We start from the raw sequence: 20555 nt of genomic DNA, 5'->3' as shown, positions 1-20555 counted from the left end.
GTGCATGTTCCTGGCCACGTAGAAATGTGAGGGATATGACAGATAATAAACTTGTGGGATTTCAATTTTAAACCAAATAACAAAAATCTCAAATACATTTTGTCTATGTGTTTATTTTCAGTATTTGTTAGTTGCAAGGGACAATAGTGATGAGTAACTTTACAAATAACTGAGTATGTCTTCACCAGTCACACTTCGTGCCACAACATCTGCTTAAAACAACGATACATCACTGCTGTAGTATTCACAGTTCTGTACTTGAACGTACATTTGATTTAAGTACATATTGCACATGATATCGGATTGTACAAGTGTAAGACACAATACACATAGTGTGAATAACAATTGTATACAGGAATTCAGAATTTTTTGCCCCAATGTATTGAAAAATTATTTTGTACTATTTCAAATCTACCCAAAGGCAAATTTGTTATTTTAGAGCATTACAATGTATTTTCAAATTTAAATTTGCCCAGTTTTAGATTCACACATTAACAATTGATTAATGACTAATGTGAAATGACTGACACAATTTCCTGATGTAGATTGCACATGGACCCAGTATTTCATAAGAGATAAATTACTGACATAATATCACAAGGACCCAATATTATAAAAGAGATAAATTACCGATGTTTAAATATCACAAGGAAAAATGTCATACGTAACACTGCACGACATAAAAGTATTAGATATGTATCTGACATGCAGCCTTAACAAAGTTTAAATTTGACAACGGTAAACTCTCTGAGACTAGATATCGGGAGAATTCGTCCTACGAATCCTTGAAAGCCTGGAATGCATTATCCGAGTGGAACATGGTCTGGAATACACAGTCCTGTTTACACCCGGGAATTATCCTGTCTTTGTTTTGGAGGACTTTTCAGAAAGCTGGGATTCAAACCTGTCCAGAAGTCTCTTGATTTCCTTTCTAGGTTAAAGTTAAGGCGAAAACATTCCAATGTACATACTCTCCTAAGAAAAATCATTATATGCCAGAGGGAAAAAAACACTTCTGGGTTTTAGACAAAATCAGGAATTTTTACTTACATCTGCATATACACTGTACTTGGTCTAGTATTTTCCAACACGTTTTTTGTGCCATAATGTACATGTCAATTCCTTATTAATGAAACACTGCAGATCTGAATGTACATGTACAAGTGGTACATCCTCTGTTAACATGTCAAACTTCTGGATACTGTCATCGTCAGAACCCATGGGTTTCCTCTCGCTTCTCATTATTTTCATGGTTTCATGTCTAAATCTATTTTCAGTTTTAAATTTCGTGATTAGTTTGCTCTTATAGAAAAAGTCATGACTATGTCATATGAAAATAACAAATCTAGAATTGTCCTTTTGGAACTGATGCTCCCGCACAGCACACCCGAAAACTGGATATATTTGAAATACTGTATAATTATCTAAATGCCATATTCTTCCAAATTTATGATGCACACCAGCAAAATTTTGCTTGATCACATCAAAATATAATCCCCAGTTTTATGTGCTATTAAAAATAGTTTTAAATGCACCTTATAATCAAGACTTGCTTCTGGTTTAGTTTGCATTAAGAAACATACATACATGAAATAAAGAGAGCACCTTCAGTCATGGGAGAGTTTGTAGATGCAACACTTGTGACAAGCTGAGAAAAAACTTAAATATTATCTTTAAACAAATCACTGAGGCATAAAATGTAGGTCAAATGCAGCACCTAGGCCATGAGATGGAAGAAGCATCTGAAGATGTTTCATACGAGGAAGTTTGGTTTGTATATCATGTGTAATATCAGGTGAGAACAGACCTAAATGTTGACCTTAATCTGTATTACAGACTCTAACACCGATAGACATGGTGATTTCTGTATATACTCATTACAACTTCGGGCCACAGGGGAGGAGGGATACATATCTAACAAGAATTAAACTGCAGTGAAAATCAATCTAATTAAAATTTGATTCTTTGATTTGTTTGTAGAGGAGCAGAACATACATGTCTAATTTTAATTAGAGATTGAGTAAAAATAGGACTCCACACAGGAAGAAATATACATGTCTAATTTTAATTACAGATTGAGTAAAAATAGGACTCCACACAGGAAGAAATATAATGACAGGTTGATGCAGATGTACATATGTATATGTTAAAAATAAGGCTAAGGTATAGAACTAGAGAAATAAATAGTACATGTAATTGCATAATAGAAGCCCTGTAAGATACACCCCCTGTATAACACACAGAAAGGATACATTTGGTTTGCTAGCTGGTACACGGGCTTCATGTTGTTGCTCAGTTCCTCACACTTGGCCATTAGGGCATACATTGACTGAAATTATTACAGTAAATTGTCATCAGGTAGCTGCTTCAGGTAGACATACATGTTTCAAGTTTGTTTCATGGGAATTTATCACAGCAAGAAAACGATTTAACACAAAAGAATTAATCATAATCTATTCATTAGTGAAAGAGTAATTCTAAAAAAAAAAATGAAATAGAATCGAGTATTATTTGAAATAGAATAGATAATATACTTGCTACAAATTAAAAGTTCAATCCTTGTGTTATTATTAAGTCATGATTTCATATCTTGAGAAGTCCTACTTTCACTTTTACCGTGAGAATAGTGAATTAATTTGTACCTTAATACTGCTGTCCACGGAGTCGCACGTCATGTCCACCGATTTCTTATAGGCATCTAAGCAACCAACCGTTATGGCTGACATCTGAAATGGAGGAAAGAAAAAATGTATAAACTTACAGGGAAATGATAACTGGTACAGACAAACAAGAAGTCTACACAGGTTTCAATTCTCTAACTTCAACTTCTCAGTTTGTAATGTTGCATAATGCCATGGAGATGATCCTTGGTTGGGGTTAAAGTTCAAGTCTGGAACAAGGAGACCAGTCCTGCAGATCAGACTAAATAATTGTAAGGTCTTATCACAGGCGTGAAACATTTAAGACCCTCCCCTATAGGTGTGGCATGTTTAAGAACCTCCCCTTCATGTGTAACACATTTAAGAAAGGTGAAGATAACAAACAGTGATCAATCTCATAACTCCTATATGCAATACAAAACAAGAGGCCCAAGGGCCTAGAATCGCTCTTCTGATAAATTGTACAACCCCACCATTTCTATTCTTAGCCTCTTAGTATTCTAACTCTTTAGTTAAATCCTAAGAATTCAAAAAAAGTAGGTCAATGTGACCTACTTTTTGGTTTACACATTTTGAGAACCCAAGAAATATCAACTGACAAAGTTTGATGATTTTAAGCCAATTAGTATCTGAATATTGAAATATAGCTGTCAAATTCCAATCGTAGGTCATGGTGACCTACTTTTTGGTCATCGAACTCCGAACATGCAAGACCCATCAACTGACAAAGTTTGATGACTGTAGGTCAAATAGTATCTGAAATATATAAATATAGCCGTCCAATTCCAAAAGTAGGTCAAGTTGACCTACTTTTTGGTCAACACCCTTTGAACATGCAAGACGCATCAACTGACAAAGTTTGATGACTGTAGGTCAAATAGTATCTGAAATATATAAATATAGGTGTCCAATTCCAAAAGTAGGTCAAATTGACCTACTTTTTGGTCGAAACCCTTCGAACATGCAAGACCCATCAACTGACAAAGTTTGATGACTGTAGGTCAAATAGTATCTGAATATATAAATATAGCCGTCAAATTCCAAAAGTAGGTCAAGGTGACCTACTTTTTGGTCGACACACTCCGTTGACTCAAGATGCATCAACTGTCAAAGTTTGATGATTGTAGGTCAAATAGTGTCTGAAATATAGTAATTTAGCTGTCAAATACCAAAAGTAGGTCACGGTGACCTACTTTTTGGTCGACACAAACCGAAGACGAAGACGCATCAACTGACAAAGTTTGATGATCCTAGGTTTTACAGTGCCCAAAATATGCATCTAAAATTGAAAATGTGAAATTTGAATATCTGCAAAATTCAAAAAGTAGGTCACTGTGACCTACTTTTTTATAAATATGTTTCAAGGCCTCAAGATGCATCAACTTACAAGATTTGATGATTCTAAACCTCTCGGTATTTGAAATAACAACTTAAAATATATCTATAAATGATAAGCCATAAAATTCAGAAAGTAGGTCACGGTGACCTATTTTTCAGTTGACGCATTTCAAGGTCCCATGATCCACCAACTGACAAGTTTTGATGATCATAGGCTTCAGAGTGTCCAAGATATGCATCAAAATTAATTTTAAAATAAATACCTGCAAAATTCAAAAAGTAGGTCACCGTGACCTACTTTTGAGACAACTTGACACAAGGTCCTAAGATGCATCAACTGTCAAAATTTGATGATCCTAGTCTTTATAATGGCTAAAATATCTAAGATTTAAGGAATTTAAAAAAAAATTAAATTTAGGTCAACTTTGAAGTGACCTTGAGACCACGACCTTTGCCCCAGGGTAATGCCTTGAACAATTTTTAATCTACAACATATCCTCATCCTTATGTGTAAGTTTGGTGATAATCTGCCCTGTGGTTCTTGAGAAGAAGATTTTTTAGCAACCACTACTTTTGTTTGTATTTTCCTGATTATCTCCCCTTGTTAAAGGGTCACATCCCTTTATTTAGTATGTATAAAAGCCCTTGGGCCAATGATACCCTGTACCAAATTTGAAAGAAATTGGCCAAGGGGTTCTTGAGTTATAGCCCTTTTTCTAAAAAGTTTACGCACACCGCACAAATGGCCATAGCATTAGCTCTTTGAGCCTTTGGCTCAGAAGAGCTAATAAAGAGTTGGGCAAACATGGACCCCTGGACACACCAGAGGTGGGATCAGGTGCCTAGGAGGAGGAACACCTTCCCCCATATGGCACATTCAAAAAGGGAGAGGGCTTAAATAGGCTATGCCTGCTGCCCGATCCCATTCACTTTGTGAATAAAATATAGTTTAAATTATATTCAAAAACCCTTCCCCACAGACATCGCACATTAACACACACACTCCTCACTTGTAGATCAGCTGCCTGAGCTTAGATTTATAGACCTGTGCATGCATTCTGTTTTACAACATCAAAAATAAAACGTTTTCAATGTGAAATGAAACAAACAAAAATCAATACCATCAAATGTGGTACTTAACTCCCCTTCCAGTCACTCCTACCTTGTGAAGATTTGACTTCAGGTTCCCCATTAAGAGGTCTACACTATCTGCCACATGTTTAGCTGCCATTTCCAGTTCCATAACTGCCATGGGGTCAATCGGTGGAATGTCAATGGGGCTCTGTGGAAACTGAGAGCTTGGTGACCTTGACATTTCGGAGACCATAGAAGTTCCCATGGCAGAGGAGTTCCCACTGGACACGCTGGCAATGCTCCGCGAACTGGATGTCCTACTGCTCAGTCCACTGGATTCTGAAATAGTGTGGCAGGTTCTGTTGACAACAGTTCACTGTGTTAAATACAAGTTTACATTTCTTCCTTAAAGCAAGTTTGTTATCATTGCTCATCAGAAGATGAGTAGTTATTTTTCCTGGGGATATAGGCAATGTTTTGTCAGTAATATATACCTCTATTGTTTCATTGTAGTATACCTCTCTATATAACCATGGAAACGTGCCACATAAGTGACCTTGAACTTGATCTGATAGACTGTACAGTAAAATAACCTTATAGCAGAGTGCTGGTGATGAATATTTAATTATTTTTTTTATAAACGTAATTTGCTATATCCAGTGAAATCATAGCATGTTCTAAAATTACAGGGAATGAAAATCCCCTCACTGTGATTGTAAATATGAATTCATTATGAGGGTATGAAAATAAGGACAGTAAATCATGTTTTACTGTCCTTATTTTTTTAAAAAAAACCTGCATTAGGAATAAATGTCTGGTAAGGGGGGGGGGGTGTATAAACAATTATTTAATGTTTAATTAAATGTTTATTACACAAGAAATTACCTCATGCTTCCATCGTTTATATAACCCCTCCCCCTCCTCCATGATGTAAACAACCTTGACGACATTTTATCCTTATGTGAGATAGCAGTATAGCATTATGTAGCAAAAACATAGCACATACTTTCAAGCTCTGTGTGATGATTGTCTATTTCACATGAATGTAAGAGACAGGGTGTGAAATACAATAACTGACGTCTGTTCTGATACACAGGGAAAAAAAGAATGTTTGACTTTTAATTACCGGTTTTAGGTAGAGGGCTACTCTGTCTGATTTTCTCTTGTAAGTCATCAGCTACAAACTCAAACAGCTCCCCCTTCTTCATGACAACTCCATGAGGCATGCTCTTGGATAACATAGTCTCTTCAATGTTCTCAAACTCGGAGTCTTTACCACTGCTAGGAATATGGGCCAAATTGTTATAGCAATCAATAGCTACCCCATCACTCTGACTCCGTTTTTTCTCGTACTGTTGAAGTGGCCTAGGTAAGATTAAGCTCTCTGGCCGTGACAATGTCCCTTTTGATGTCCTTTCACCCTTCTTCTCCCCATCCTCCTCCTCCTCCTCTGCAGTTCTTTTCAATGCCTCGTTTTCTAGCTCCTCAGCCTCGACTCGAGAGATAACGTTTCCTGATTCCCAGCTTTCTGAACTGGTGCTCTGCCAAGTTCTGTATTTGACTTTTGTCACCACTGTCCCCTCACTGCTGTCCTCGGACTCTACTGACCCCCCGCCCTGGGGGTCCTCCCCACCCTCCTCACAAGAAATCACCTCCGAATTTTCCCTGTTCCCTTCACTGTCGATTTCGTTTTTACCTCCCATGAATTCCTGAGGAGGAGTCACCTCCTCTTTCTCTGAATCACACATTGTTTTCTCTCCTGAGATAAAAGTAGGTCAACCACTGATGAAGTGTCTAACTGGTACAGGTGATTTCAACTCCCTTCATAGTGCTGACTATTAATCCTCGGTATTGGTATAGCACGACTGTTGATGATTAATCTTCGGTATTGGTATAGCACGATTGTTGACGATTAATCCTCAGTATTGGTATAGCACGACTGTTGACTATTAATCCTCGGTATTGGTATAGCACGACTGGTGACCAAATCTAGCATTATCAGAATGACCACTGATACACATCATGCATTCTATAGTACATCAGAATCTGTCATAATAGAAGAACTTGCATCAATGCATGCTTAATACTTAAACAAGTCAGAAGAAGAGGCTTTTCTCGTGTTTCACAACAAGAAGCAACATAGCTCACCTCAGCTACCACATTTTCTCCCCCATGTATAATAAAATCCCAATAATGCTTCTTGTAACCCCACCCTGAGGTCTTGGTGTGAACAAACTTGAATACAGTAACACACTTATAATGAACACACTTATCACATGCTTATTGCAAAGTGATATTTATTACCCTATGAGAGGAAGATAATGAAAATTATATTGGATATAATGAGTTTTGGTTCTATAACCGTGTCTTACTGGTACCTTCTTATACAATGAGGATGTTTAAATTAAAGTTTTACCTATACATTACTATGCGAAACTTTGAACCCCTACCATGGCCCTTCCCTTGGTGTCCTAGTGTAAACAAACTTGAGATCACTTTATGAGAACGCTTACATTCTAATTTGACAATTTGAAAACCTTGTGATTCTTGAAAAGAATATTCTAAAAGAAATTTCGTAAACATTTGGCAGTACAACTTTGAACCCTTGTGTAGCCCCACCCCCACCTTGGGACTGAGGGTCGAAACAAACACAGATCTTTATCATAACCGAAAAATAAGAACCCTATTTTCAGGTAATGTAAATTTCTAACCACCTATCGAAGCTCCATCCGGAATCCAGCAGTCATGGTGTGAAGAAATTTGAATTTACACTACCTGAGGATGCTTGTGTATACTCTAATAATGTGGTTCTTGTGATTCAGAAGAATATTCTACAAAAGAATTTCTTAAGCACATGAACTCCTGTGTGAAACTTTAAAATCCCTATTAAGGTCCTATCCTGGCCCCAGGGGGCACGGTGCAATCTAAGTGAATTCAGATCCTTTGTTCCAATCAATGACATGTAGTTCACAATAACAGATCCAACAACATCCCACTCACGGTCAGCTGAGGGTCTCCGTCCGCCAGAGAAATCCCTACTTCCGAATCTTAAAGGTATACACAGGAGAGCTGAACAAGCAAACGAAAAATTAAACCCAGATTTGAAACTCTCCTGAATTTGAAAGTTATTCATCCTGTGCTAGGCTGTCTTAGTATGATTATCCCTGAACATCACCCTCATTGTGTGAGGTTGTTATTGTGCAGCATGTTAGATCTACTTCCATGCTTGCTGCATAAGCTTCTAACAAATTCATATATACATAAGGATGCATACATATTTACTGACAAATTGTTCAGAAGATTTTAAAAATTATTTCTTATGTTAAACTTGCAACCTTGTATAAAGACCGGCGAAAGTGGCATGAAATGAATTATACAGCATTCGTGATGTTGATCTGTTACAGTCAAAACATTTGACATCACAATGCAATGGGCAGATCACAGCTTGTGTAGAAAAATCAAGACACTCCTATGAAAAATACAATACTTTTCATAGGGGGGGGGGGGGGGGTCTTGATTTTTCAACATAAGCCCCTGTGCTTTCATTTAAAAATCCTTAGTCCATGCTGAAAAATCTTCCCACCTGTGTGCGGTGATAAGCTTAGATCTTTTCTCCGTCCGCCCATGGCATTGTGTATATTTCATTTCTTGCCACTTAATGTTCCCCGGTATCATTGTCCTATCTGTATTATAGTCCTAACTGTATTTTAGCCCTACCCGAGCCCAGAGGCGTGGTTTGAACAAATTTAATCTACTGTATTCTACAGGATGCTAACAGACAGACCAAGGTCAAACTTTGATCAGAAATGCTAACTTGAGCTAGAAATTATGTGGAAGAATTATATAAATAGCCAAATGAAAACGAGAGAATCAGATGATAGATATACATATAGCAACACAATGCACTCGTAAAGAAATGACAATTGTTAACTATTTCATACCTACCGGTAATGATCATGAGTTAGAATATATGTACAGTACTTAGTACATATATTATATGATGTATTAATTTAAATACAATCATGTATATCTAAAAATTATGTCAAAATTTCAATAGAAAATACTGGTCAGGCATGAACATATCACTGTATTAGACAATCTTGGTTATCATAAACCAATCTACTTTTGTATTAATAACGAAGTGAATCTTTTACTATTAGAATTGAGTACAAAGAACAGTGTCCATATAATCTTATGTACCACATATTGTTCGACTACAGGAACCGTTAATTTTGTATGTAATAATAGTAGGGTCTATTCTTAATCTTTATTTGGGGGTGGTATAGTATAGACCCCCTTCTATAATTATTACAGACAAAATTATTGTTTCCTGAGGTCTCATTCATTTCAACTATATCATAATATGAATGCACATTCAACATACTTATCATCACTATGTATACTAACAACATTGTGCTCAATAACCAATAAAATAAGTTAAATTGAAATTGAAAGAGCATTGGATTTTCGATTTCCATTCACTACTGTGTGTGCTCTCATTTAATTTGTACAATTTTGCTGTCGTACACATTCATTGTACGGGTAGAGAAAGTGTGACACCACCGGCTAGCAATGAACTAGACCAAACCAAGGGCATGTGGTCTTGTCTTACACAGCTGTTACATTATTATCAGACATAAAGACTGGGTCCCCCCCCCCCCCCGGTTAAAATAGGTCCTCAGTACCCCTTGTTTGTTGTAAGAGGCTACTAAATAGGGCAGTCCTTCGGAGAGACTGCAAAAACCGAGGTCCCGGCGTGTCACAGCAGGTGTGGAACGAAAAAAGATCCCTCACTGTTCAAAGGCTGTAAGCGCCGAGCATAGGCCTAAATTTTGCAGCCCTTCACCGGCAATGGTGATGTCTCCATATGAGTGAAAAATTGTTTAGTGGGACTTTAAACAATTTACAATCAATCTACCTAAGGACCGGACCAGTTGGTCTGTGAATACATGCACCTAACATTAATAGCCGATTACAAAGAGTGGCCCATGCAGGTGCGCTTCTTAAGAGTCGGCACATTGTGCTACAATATCTTTTCCATTAAACTACATTTAGAAAGCACATAGACATCTTCTCTTTAACATCCACAGGTGTTTTGGGTTTTAACATATGAATACACAATTATCACAGCTATAGCCTATACATAAATCAGCATACTTGTTGATATTAGTTGATTAAACATAGCTGATTATATACATATGCATAAGGTTAGATGTATATTCATAATGTTAAACCCAAAGACCTGTGTCAACATCCAATGTAATGGTACAGAGCGAGAGTATACTATAAATTCATTTTTTTTAAGGAAATTCGAACGGTAAATGCACCCACCTTGTAATCTATAGTTTCTGCTGATTCAGTGACTGTGACCTAGTCTTTAGATAATAAGATAAATGAGAAGTAAAATGCTACCGATAGATATATTACCTCATCATTATCAGACTGATTACAAAGTACATCTGTAAACAATCTAAGTCTTTTAAACGCTTCATTGAAAATATACGCTGATTATAAAACCCAAATAAATCCGAAATATTGCGCTATTCCATGTTCTGGTTTTGCAACTTTGCTATGTTTCAAGATTTTGCCTAAACACTTTTTAATAATTCAATTCAATTGTTTATTGCTATCACCAAACACCAAGTCAACATTTAAACAAAGTTGAGTGTACTTCACATAAAGCCTAACTTTGAAAATATTTTAAATAGCCTGTACATTCAACATTTGGAGCTAGTGATGTCAATTTTTTGGGAAATGTATTTTTCCATTTCTACGTTGAAGGAGAATTAGGAAATTTAAAAGAAAATTTGGGGTCACAATGCTTGTTATTGAGCTATGTACAGCGTTCTAAACATGACATTTTTGCACTTAAACTTAGCTTGATCAACACAATATTTAAGCAACACAAATCATATTACATAAAATAATACATAACCATATCTTCTAACAATACAGATAAAAAAAAAAAAATATTCTAATACAAAGTAATGGAAATAAATAATGACCTTTTTGAACTTGATATACGAAAAAAATTCATGATATATCAAATTTGAGAGTTTAAAAAGACATATTGGGAGTTATGTCAATTTCTAAAATCTAATATAATTTAAAAACTAAAAAAGTGGGGGTTGGAGACCAAATTTTTAAAATATTGGTGAAAATATTGAATTTTTATACAAATTTCGAGTAAATTAATTCAAACTTTATTCGGAAAAATCTATCAACCAAATTAATAAATTACAGAATTTCATCTAGTTCCAGGTCTCAACTACTAGTATCACAAATCATAAAACTGAAATACACGTATAGGAGTATAAAAATATAAGATATATTAGATGAAACAGAAGCTGTAATATCACGCAGATTTAGAACTTTTTAATTAATCAATCCTTTCGCCATAAGATATATAGTCCCTGCAAAACCCTTTCAAAATTTGAATTAGCAAAATTTTTTTTAACTGGATAGGGTTCAGTAATAGATGTGTAATATGTTTGCACAGGCACTCGGCGTTTTAAATATCTATAATAAAAAAAAAATTGTCTTCCTGTAAACATAATACAGAAATGTATATTGAAGTAAAGACCTTGAAACATAACGGCAGTAAACCTGGTTCATATTTAACCGCTAAATGAAACCTTAGCTTGTGTACATGTACACCCAGGAATGCAATCTTTAAAGACGACGTTTGGATTTCTTCTTGAAAAGGGGAGATTATCACATTTGTTAATATTGATTATCAATATCAAAGTAAGATATCCATATTCCTACTCTGTAAAGTAGGATAGGTTCAACAAGTGAATGCTACGAGGGCGAGTCAATAAGTAACCAGCCTACCCCATTTCCGATTGACCGAGACGGTCACGATTTTAAATTCATGCCTTGTTTCAATACATGTTTTATACCAGGGTACAAAATTGCACGCACGTCATTCTTTAAAAAGATATTGAATGTCAAACATGGTTAGTGACCCATTTGAAGACATGCTTTTCATCTATTAAAGTTGAGTACCGTGCTATAATGTATTTAAAAGGTAAAACAGGCAAGGAACTACACGGCGAGTTAGCCGATGTTTATGGGTCTTCTGCACCACCTTATGCTCAGGTTAAATTCTGGGTAGAGGAATTCAAACGCGGCAGAACGTCTCTAGAAGATGAAGCCAGGTCTGGACGCCCACTGGATGCCACCGACGAATTAAGAAATGTGTAAGAAAGTTCGGAATCTGGTATACTCTGATAAAGGCGAATTCAGGTGAAAGAAATAGCGAAGGCATCAGGCATTTCACATGGTAGTGTTTCAGCAATTTTGCATGATCGTATAGGTATGCGCAAGCTAACAGCCATTGGGTCCCCAAATCCCTTAGCGATGAGTAAATGACAACCAGGGCATCTGTATGCAGCGCCTTGTTGAAGCGTTTAAGGTCAAAAGATGAATTTTCTTTTGCGTCTGGTGACTGTAAATGATACTTGGGTTCATTATTATGGGCTAGAGAATAAAGCTCAAGAGTCGTCAGTGGGTAGGGCCTGGGTCCCCGAGGTCAAAGAAGTTCAAGTCACAAATCATCTGAAGTGGCGGATTTAAGGGGGGTGGAGGTTCGGACCCCCCACCCCCCGCTCTCCTTTTTTTTTTTTTTTTTACCACACCCGAACCTATAAAGGATGTGGTGACTATAAATGAAAGGAAGAAGGTACAAGAATTTCAGTCGAAAATGCATTAAAATGCACCATTTTAAATCAATCTTTTTGAAATTTTCCAATGGAAGGGGGTTAAACCCCTCCCCCTTCGGGCTTCATCCCCCCCCCCACCACCACCACCACACACACACAGTAAGGTCTAGTTCCGAGACTGATTTGCTGGCAAGGTGATGACCACGGTATTGGGGACGCAAAAGGCGTTATCATGTTGGACCAATATAATTAAAATCAGATCCAAAGATACGCTCACAATCGCTTAAGCAGAGTATACAGCGCGGATCTAAGAAGTCTGATTTTAATTAGATTATATGTTGGACTTTTTACCCAAGAGGCGAGCAATAACTGGAGTGTACCATGCAAACTTGCTAGACCAGCTGAGAACCGTCATCCGTGAAAAACGCCGAGGTAAACTCTCTAAAGGTGTTTTGCTGCAACGAGACAACGCGAGAGTCCACACTTGCAAAGTTGCAATGGATGCTGTAGAGCGGAACGAATATGAATTAATTAATATCACATCCTGCCTTTTCGCCTGATTTAGCTCCTAAAAACTTCTTATTCCCAAACTTGAAAAAGGATATTCGTGGACGTCATTTCCGGTCTGACGAAGAAGTCGTGACGGCAGTTGAGGAGTAAGTCAATGGAAATGACCCTGACTTTTTCAGTTCTGGGCTGATGGCACTTGAACACAGTGGGTCTAAGTGCATCACACTAGAGGGGCAATTACAACGACAGAGAGAAAATTGGTGAATATCAACCGGATATAAGTTAGGCTGGTTACTTATTGACTCGCCCTTGTATAATTTCACTATAGAGTTTTCAGACAGTTGACTACTACAAGGGAGTGAGCTTTTTATGAAGTAATCCCACTTCTCTAGCACGATCTGTTATAGTTGTTTTACCACTTAATTATGTGAAGATAACACGTAAATGTCCGTGTGAGTTACAAATGATTGTAATAAAACCCATGCTGTGTTGTACTGACTTTTTCATTAAAAAAAAATCACGATGTTGATTTTATCAAGATTCCATTTTGAGTAGTATTTAGAGAGACAATCCAAAGAGTTTTGGATTTGGAGTCCATCTTTGTTTGTGAATAATAATATTAAATCATCTGCAAAGAATAAGTGACTTACTGGAGCATTATCAAGATCAGGGGGAATATATGGGGAGGTTATTGAGGTATAATTTAAAGTCGTCAACAAAAATATTGAACAATGTCAGGCTAAGGTTTTCTCCCTGTTTTACACCCACAGTTGCCAAGAAAGGCTCAATTTATGATGGATCAACTTTGCAACTATATTTGGTATTTGAATACATGTTTTAATAAGAATATAAAACTTTCCACCGCGATACCTTTACTGAATAGTTTGTAGAGAAGAGCCCTTCGATCAACTGTATCAAAAGTTTGGACGAAATCAATAAAATATGCACATTTTTCAAATATTTATTTATCAAAGTTTTCAGTATAAATAAAAAAAATGTTATCTGTGGTACGATGATTTTTTTCTGAAGCCAAATTGGTGATTGCTGATTTGATTTAAGATAATCCATCCAAGCAATTTTGTAAAAGTCCATTAAAATGTTTCCCTATACAGCTTGTGATACTTATTGCTAAATATGTAGCAGGATTGCTAGGATCACCTGATGTGTATAAGGATATTATCTGTGCTAGATTCCAAATATCTGGTATAGTTCCAGTGGTTAGTATTTTACTAAATACATGTACAGCGTGGTTATGTAAGAGTCATAAGTAGCATTGAAATAGCTTTGATAAACTCGTTGAGTATTAAATCAGGTCCAACACTCTTGTCACATTTAAGACTCTTTGCTCATAATCTGACCTCTTTGCTTATGAATGGGTAGACAAGAGGGGTAAAATAAAAGACAATATAATATGGTTTTAGCTATACTCCTAGGTAGCATTGTAGAGCCTCGGCGACCTGACGTGCTGCTAAATTGCTCTAACTTTTTAAAATTCTGAACAATTATGGCTTGGTGCTTTATGGATTCTCCTAAATATACACAAGAAAGGTAAAAATGTCATTTTGTCAAAACGATATTTACGATTCAAAATATACACACTCGTTTCTAAACACCCTCTGACTGTTGTGCCGAGTCTTGAAAGCCCTGACCCTCTGACTAAATCACTTAATGAGATGAAATGGACGAAGTTGACAGTAATTCAGACAGCAGTGAAGGGATTCCATATTTCATTGGAGAGAATGATGAACAGAAACAGAACATGGAAGATGAAAGTCAGTTGTGGAGTAAGGACTACGGGGTTTCAGTTCTTGGATACGGGTTATCCTACAGATGATTCTTGGATTTAGTGACAGTTTTAAGATTTGACGACAAAGAAACGAGAGGAATACAGGGTTTGTCCCCATCCGTACATCATAGGAGGACTTCAATAAAACTCTCCTGCATCATTACAGATCAGGAGTTATTTAAATCCATAATAAAATGGGAACTGAGTTCAATGTGTAAAAACAAAACAAGAAGACATCTTCGGTATAAGCAAAATTCATTTTTTGTTGTTGTTGTGAAAATGTCCCCAAACAACCTGAACGACATTAATTTCATACACTGCATGCCAGGATATTTTCTGAACAGAACGAATATCTCGTGCAAAATTGTGAATATTTGGTAATGGTTCAGGTTTGACATACATAGAATAAAACATTCTATCAATTACGAAGGGTATTACAATCATCTTGGGCTTCAAAGGCCCCTTTCTACAATCAGTGTGATTTTTCTTATCCTTCTACCGAAGGGCTAATTTAGCCGTACAAAATATTCAAATGAAATCGTACAAAATTTACAAATAAATACAATATAATTTGATGTTCATGTAATATGATGTTAGACATACAGGCATTTCATCTTTCTTCTTCGTTTAAAAGAAAGCTGTACATACACTCTTCAAAATAAAGCAACTCTTTATTTCAACAAAAATGGAAGTTATATTTTGGGTCAAATTCATCCAAACCATATTTCTTTCACACTGAACTTTGTTATACCTTTTGATCTGTACAATCATTCGCTTTCAAAATTAGTTAATGTACAGATTCAATTCTATTTAGATTGAAATTTGCTCAAACATTGCAACAACTCTTTCCTATCTGTCACTTTTGAATATCAGTTTCAGGTGCATGTCACACCATAAAATGTAGAGACAAAAGGCAATAGCCCTTAATCTCGAGTGAGGTGATCTACCAACTTAGTTATCTTCAGTATCCTCGTCACAACACCAAATGCAACAGGAAGAAAATGGGGCAAAACAATGATTGAAGATGGGGTCCCTGAAGCTCTAGTCATATGATCTACCATCTCCAAGTACCACTCAATCAGGACACTGCCAAACGGGTCTGACTGCTTAAAGTATCAAGTTTGCACTCTATGGTTTTAACAGGAACTTAATACGGTTTTATGTAAACAATTCATCATCTACACCCATTTTCTTTTTTTGGGGTGGGGGTGGGGTGGGGTGGTGGTGTGTCATTGCTTTTCAAAATTGATATATCTGAAATATCTTTACCATTTCACCTCAATGTCAAGCATTGTATTCACTTCAAAATTGGAAAAAAGACAGCCACAAGATAGTTTATTACACATATTTTATTAAATATATACATATGTATATCTATATCAAACAAAGTCGAATTCCCGTAATCCATCTGTAGAATGCTGAGGCAATACAAAAGTGATCATACATTTTGTATTTTACATATGTACAAACATCTCTCAGCTTACTTGAACTCAAGTCTTTTGCAAGCATTTCAGTTCAAAGTTACCTAAGATTTTGCAACCCTCTGCAAACTGTTGTTAAGCCCACTTAAATCTTTTAGGTCATACAATGCACTTGGGGATCAAAATGATATGTGAAATTTCTGCATCTTTTCCAGTGATGTTAAGGATAATATTATTCATATAATTATGCAGTGTTGCACAGATGTCATATATTTGATCTTATTGGAACACACATCTGTCTGCTATCACTGGCTAGATTTATAAGACTGGAGGATATCTGTAAATAGAAAGGAGATGTAGTAATACACTGATGCCCTTGTACAGCAGCAAAATAATTCTAGTACCACAGGGAATGTCTTGTCACAAGGAATACACAATTGAAATTAGTAACAAAACGGTAGCTCTCTCAGAAAATATTGGGACAGATATGTCCCAATATTTTCTCTAAGAGCTACCGTTCTGCAGCTAACGAGAAATATGAAAGCCATATGACTAACTATTCAAAAGTTAAGACCAAGATTTCAAAAGAAGATCAAAATTCAAAGTGAAGGTCATGAGGTCTACAGTCTCCAAATTCAGTAATGAGTTGCATGTAAATTCAAAGTGGAACAGAGAGACAGGGGATGAAAAGTCAGAAAAAGGATGGCATACATGAACCAAAGTACATGTATATGCCCTACCATTCATATAATGGAGCCGGATGAAAATGTATTGATCACTGATTGAATTTATCGTCCTAAAATTATAGATATGTTAGTACCTGTAAAATTCTGAAGGCACACCTCTTGTTGTCATAGCAACCACAAAGAGTCAGAGCACTGTGCAGCTGCACTCTAAATCTACAAAATGGAAGTTTTATTAAAAAATAGCCATCATGTTCAAATCAAAATACACACAGCCATGACAGTCAAAGAATGAAATTAATCCAACATCAGAGTAATTAGCATTTCTGTACATCTATTTATATTAATAGGAAAATGCCTGCTTGCCTCTCATTTGTCACCAAGATGGCCTGCGAAAATAGAGGATCATATTGAATGATGTCCACACAACTTTCTCCTATCTGTTGAGAGAAATATATATCACATTTTATAAAATGAAAGTTGTCTATGTTTTGAAAAATGGTGTGCACATGTATAGGATTTTTTAAAACTACTATCTCATTTCATAATTAATAAGAAGTACAAACCTCTCCGAACAGATTTTTAACAGCATGGTAAACAACATAGTTGAACATGGTTTGCCCAATGTCTACCCTCCCACCATTTTCAAATTCTCTGCAAATGTAAATTAACATGATATCATGCTTACTGTTCAAGCTTATTCATCCTAACATATTTCCTGAAGAATGCACATATAATAACTTGTAGTCATTCGGATGTGTGATCCATCACTTCAGGGTTGAACATTAACATTTGTCCGCTTGTCCGGTACCAGTGGGAAAACATTTCGGACAAGTGAATATTGATGGGCACTTGTCCGATTAGACAAGTGCTTTTTTATGTAAAGAAGTCTCCAAACAATTTGGTGAAAAGTTTATTGTACAGAGTGGGAAGTAATGTATGGAAAATGAACTTCGATCCCGATATCAATCGCTCTGTAAACTAGCTGAGTCACACTCGATCTAGATCGGTGTTCACTTATTGCGTACTACTTTCAATCATCCATGGATCTTACGAAGTCATTGATTCAAGACAGGAAATCTAGATAAAATTTTGTTTTATGTGTTTGTTGTTTTTATCAAGAGAATAAGAAAAAAAAAAAAAAATCAATCAAGCAGGTATAAAAATGGACTATATCTTAAGTAAATTAAATACAGTTTTCAAGTTGACAATATTAGATGTTTTTTGATTTTTTTTTTCGGACAAGTGAAGTTGAAGTTCGGACAAGTAAATATCTTTCTCCCTTGTCCGAATAGACAAGTAGGAAAAAAGTTAATGTTGAGCCCTGCACTTGTTCAGTCTAAACTACATGTATAAGATTTAAACCACATCCCTCACCCAATTTTTATCAAAATACACATACTATTTTCTGCCCCTGAATTACAATTTGAGATAGAACTAAATAATTCTTCACTAAGATTTTGGAATACCACCTTGTATCAAAACAGTAAAACATTCACATCATGAAGTCACTAGAATGAATGCACAATCATTAAGTTGATACATGTATATACCCAATTTAATTATTCCAATGTCCCACACGGCAGTATTTTTGCTATCCAGGATTCAATATGGTCAAATGTGTAATGAGAAGACAGAAAATTTGATGAGTCCAACTAGCATTTCATTTTGATAGTCTTTAGTCTGGTGCTCATTGAATTGTCTGATCTACATGTATAATTAGCATCAGGTCTACAAGCATTGAAATCTTCAAGAAATAATCACTAAATGCAAGTTTAAAATTAGAATTTGTGAGCTCAAAGTGACTGGTGGTCCCAAACTTTAACAAGTACAAAATAAAATCTTTCCCCCCGGGTTATCATGGTTTTGCAGCCCAACTTAGAAGTTGGATAATGAATGGACCCCTACCAGTGATATCTTTCTGGGTCATACTGATAGTCAATAAATATACTGCTACAGGATGGGAGAAAATGTAATGGACCAGACCAGGATTCGAACCCAGGCCCTCTGAATGTCTGGTCAAGTCCTCCATCAACTGAGCGATCAAACCTGGCTGACCGCTACATTCCTCCCAACGATCTCTAATCTACAGCAATCTGGTTACAGGAGTCGGCACTTTTATCAATTTATTAAGTACATGTAAACAACCACCACCGAGCTTCGCTTTACAGATAAAACTGATGACGACTGTGATCAGGCCTCAAGACAATAAATTGATAATATACCAAAGTCTAAATTTTGAATCTAACTAACATTTGATATAATTTTCATTTAAACAAATCAAATTTTCTGCATATATTCGTATTAAATTTTGTTCTCAACCAGAATTTTTTTTTAAACATCTGTGCTAAATACATCTTAACTTAAGATGTACATGATGCAAGAATCTTGAATTATAAGTCTATTATCAGTTTATGGACAATGAGGTCTAGGGTTATAGGAGTACTGAACATAGCATCTCTAACTCCACTCTCCCTAACGATAAACATATCGTACGAACAACTGTCTTAATTAAGTTAAATACAAAGAGAATCTTAAGCCTCGCCGGTTATGAGTTCACACACCAGCACCCTCGCAATGATAGAGAGAATCGATGACAAGCACCCTTGTGTAACCGACGACGGCGCTCCAGAAGCTATACTTACAACTGCACTCGGAAATAGCATTTCTTTAAAGACGAATACTTGGTTTTATTGGTGTTCATCAGGATCGCGAAAAGTCAAGAGGCTTAAAATTCAAACAGGAAACACACTTATTCGTCATAAGCTTTAAAAACTTAAAGTAAGACTTTTTTATTCCGGAATTGATGCCGAATAACGCAGTCGGAAATATTCAATGTTACTTGTCTCGTTTGCCGACACCGAAAAAACAACACCCTACGCGGCATTTTCGAGACAAAATATTACCCGCAAACAAGACTACCCTCAAATCAACGTGTTTTTCACATGTGTGTAAACAGCTGGAGTGCACCTCAGGAAGTTGCCTCAGCTACCAACAGCAAATAGTTCCTTTGTATACACTTGGTTATTTCTACAAATTACACAAAATTTCCTAATCAGGGGTACAAAAATTAAGAGAAAAGAAGAAGAGGAAATGAGAAAAATCGTGCAAGGAAAAAAAAATTCTTTAAAATTACCGGTGTGATACCGTTAGATACCTGCAGTGCGATCCTTTTGAAGCTGATTTTACTAGGTCTAGATGGCCTCAGCAAAGAGATTGTTGATTTTGTACAGCTAACTTAAAAAATAGATAAATTCCAGACCGAGCACTTTATTTCGCTGACACCCCCCCCCCCCCCGCTTCACCTTTAGCACGAACTTGTCGAGATTTTCCGCCGTTAGCAATGTGGGCTCAGTAGGCCTAATAACAGGAAAATAAGCGCGAATAAATCACCCTGGTGGACGCTGTACCGGCACAGA

The 20555-nt window shown here is 36.3% G+C and overlaps 3 protein-coding genes across 5 annotated transcripts in view; all 3 read right to left on the bottom strand.

Moving 5' to 3' along the window:
• The window catches only part of LOC125653998 (serine/threonine-protein phosphatase 6 regulatory ankyrin repeat subunit B-like), a 1068599-nt gene that overhangs the window by 890894 nt on the left and 157150 nt on the right, over positions 1–20555 (bottom strand). The gene's annotated exons all lie outside the window — the stretch shown is intronic.
• Positions 94–10578, bottom strand: LOC125657120 (BLOC-1-related complex subunit 6-like). Of its 3 annotated transcripts, none has more exons than XM_048887779.2 (6): positions 10404–10578; positions 6199–7118; positions 5161–5411; positions 2643–2726; positions 2253–2329; positions 94–931 (listed from the first exon to the last, which is right to left on the bottom strand). In XM_048887779.2, the coding sequence occupies exons 2-6, from the start codon at positions 6818–6820 to the stop codon at positions 856–858; spliced, it is 1110 nt and encodes a 369-aa protein (XP_048743736.1). In that variant the 5' UTR covers positions 6821–7118; positions 10404–10578; the 3' UTR covers positions 94–855. The 3 variants fall into 3 exon arrangements, with proteins under 3 accessions (XP_048743736.1, XP_048743737.1, XP_048743738.1); XM_048887780.2 differs by having other exon boundaries at positions 10500–10578; XM_048887781.2 differs by having other exon boundaries at positions 6199–7061; positions 10404–10564.
• LOC125657138 (ribonuclease P protein subunit p14-like) lies at positions 16367–20221 on the bottom strand. Its single transcript, XM_048887803.2, has 5 exons — positions 19782–20221; positions 17703–17790; positions 17503–17576; positions 17274–17352; positions 16367–16790 (listed from the first exon to the last, which is right to left on the bottom strand). The coding sequence occupies exons 1-5, from the start codon at positions 19838–19840 to the stop codon at positions 16719–16721; spliced, it is 372 nt and encodes a 123-aa protein (XP_048743760.2). The 5' UTR covers positions 19841–20221; the 3' UTR covers positions 16367–16718.

Source organism: Ostrea edulis, chromosome 7 (assembly GCF_947568905.1).
Source record: "Ostrea edulis chromosome 7, xbOstEdul1.1, whole genome shotgun sequence".
Classification (NCBI taxonomy): Eukaryota; Metazoa; Mollusca; class Bivalvia; order Ostreida; family Ostreidae; genus Ostrea; species Ostrea edulis.
The sequence above is the reverse complement of the archived record's forward strand: the minus strand, read 5'-3'. Positions and strand labels throughout refer to the sequence as shown.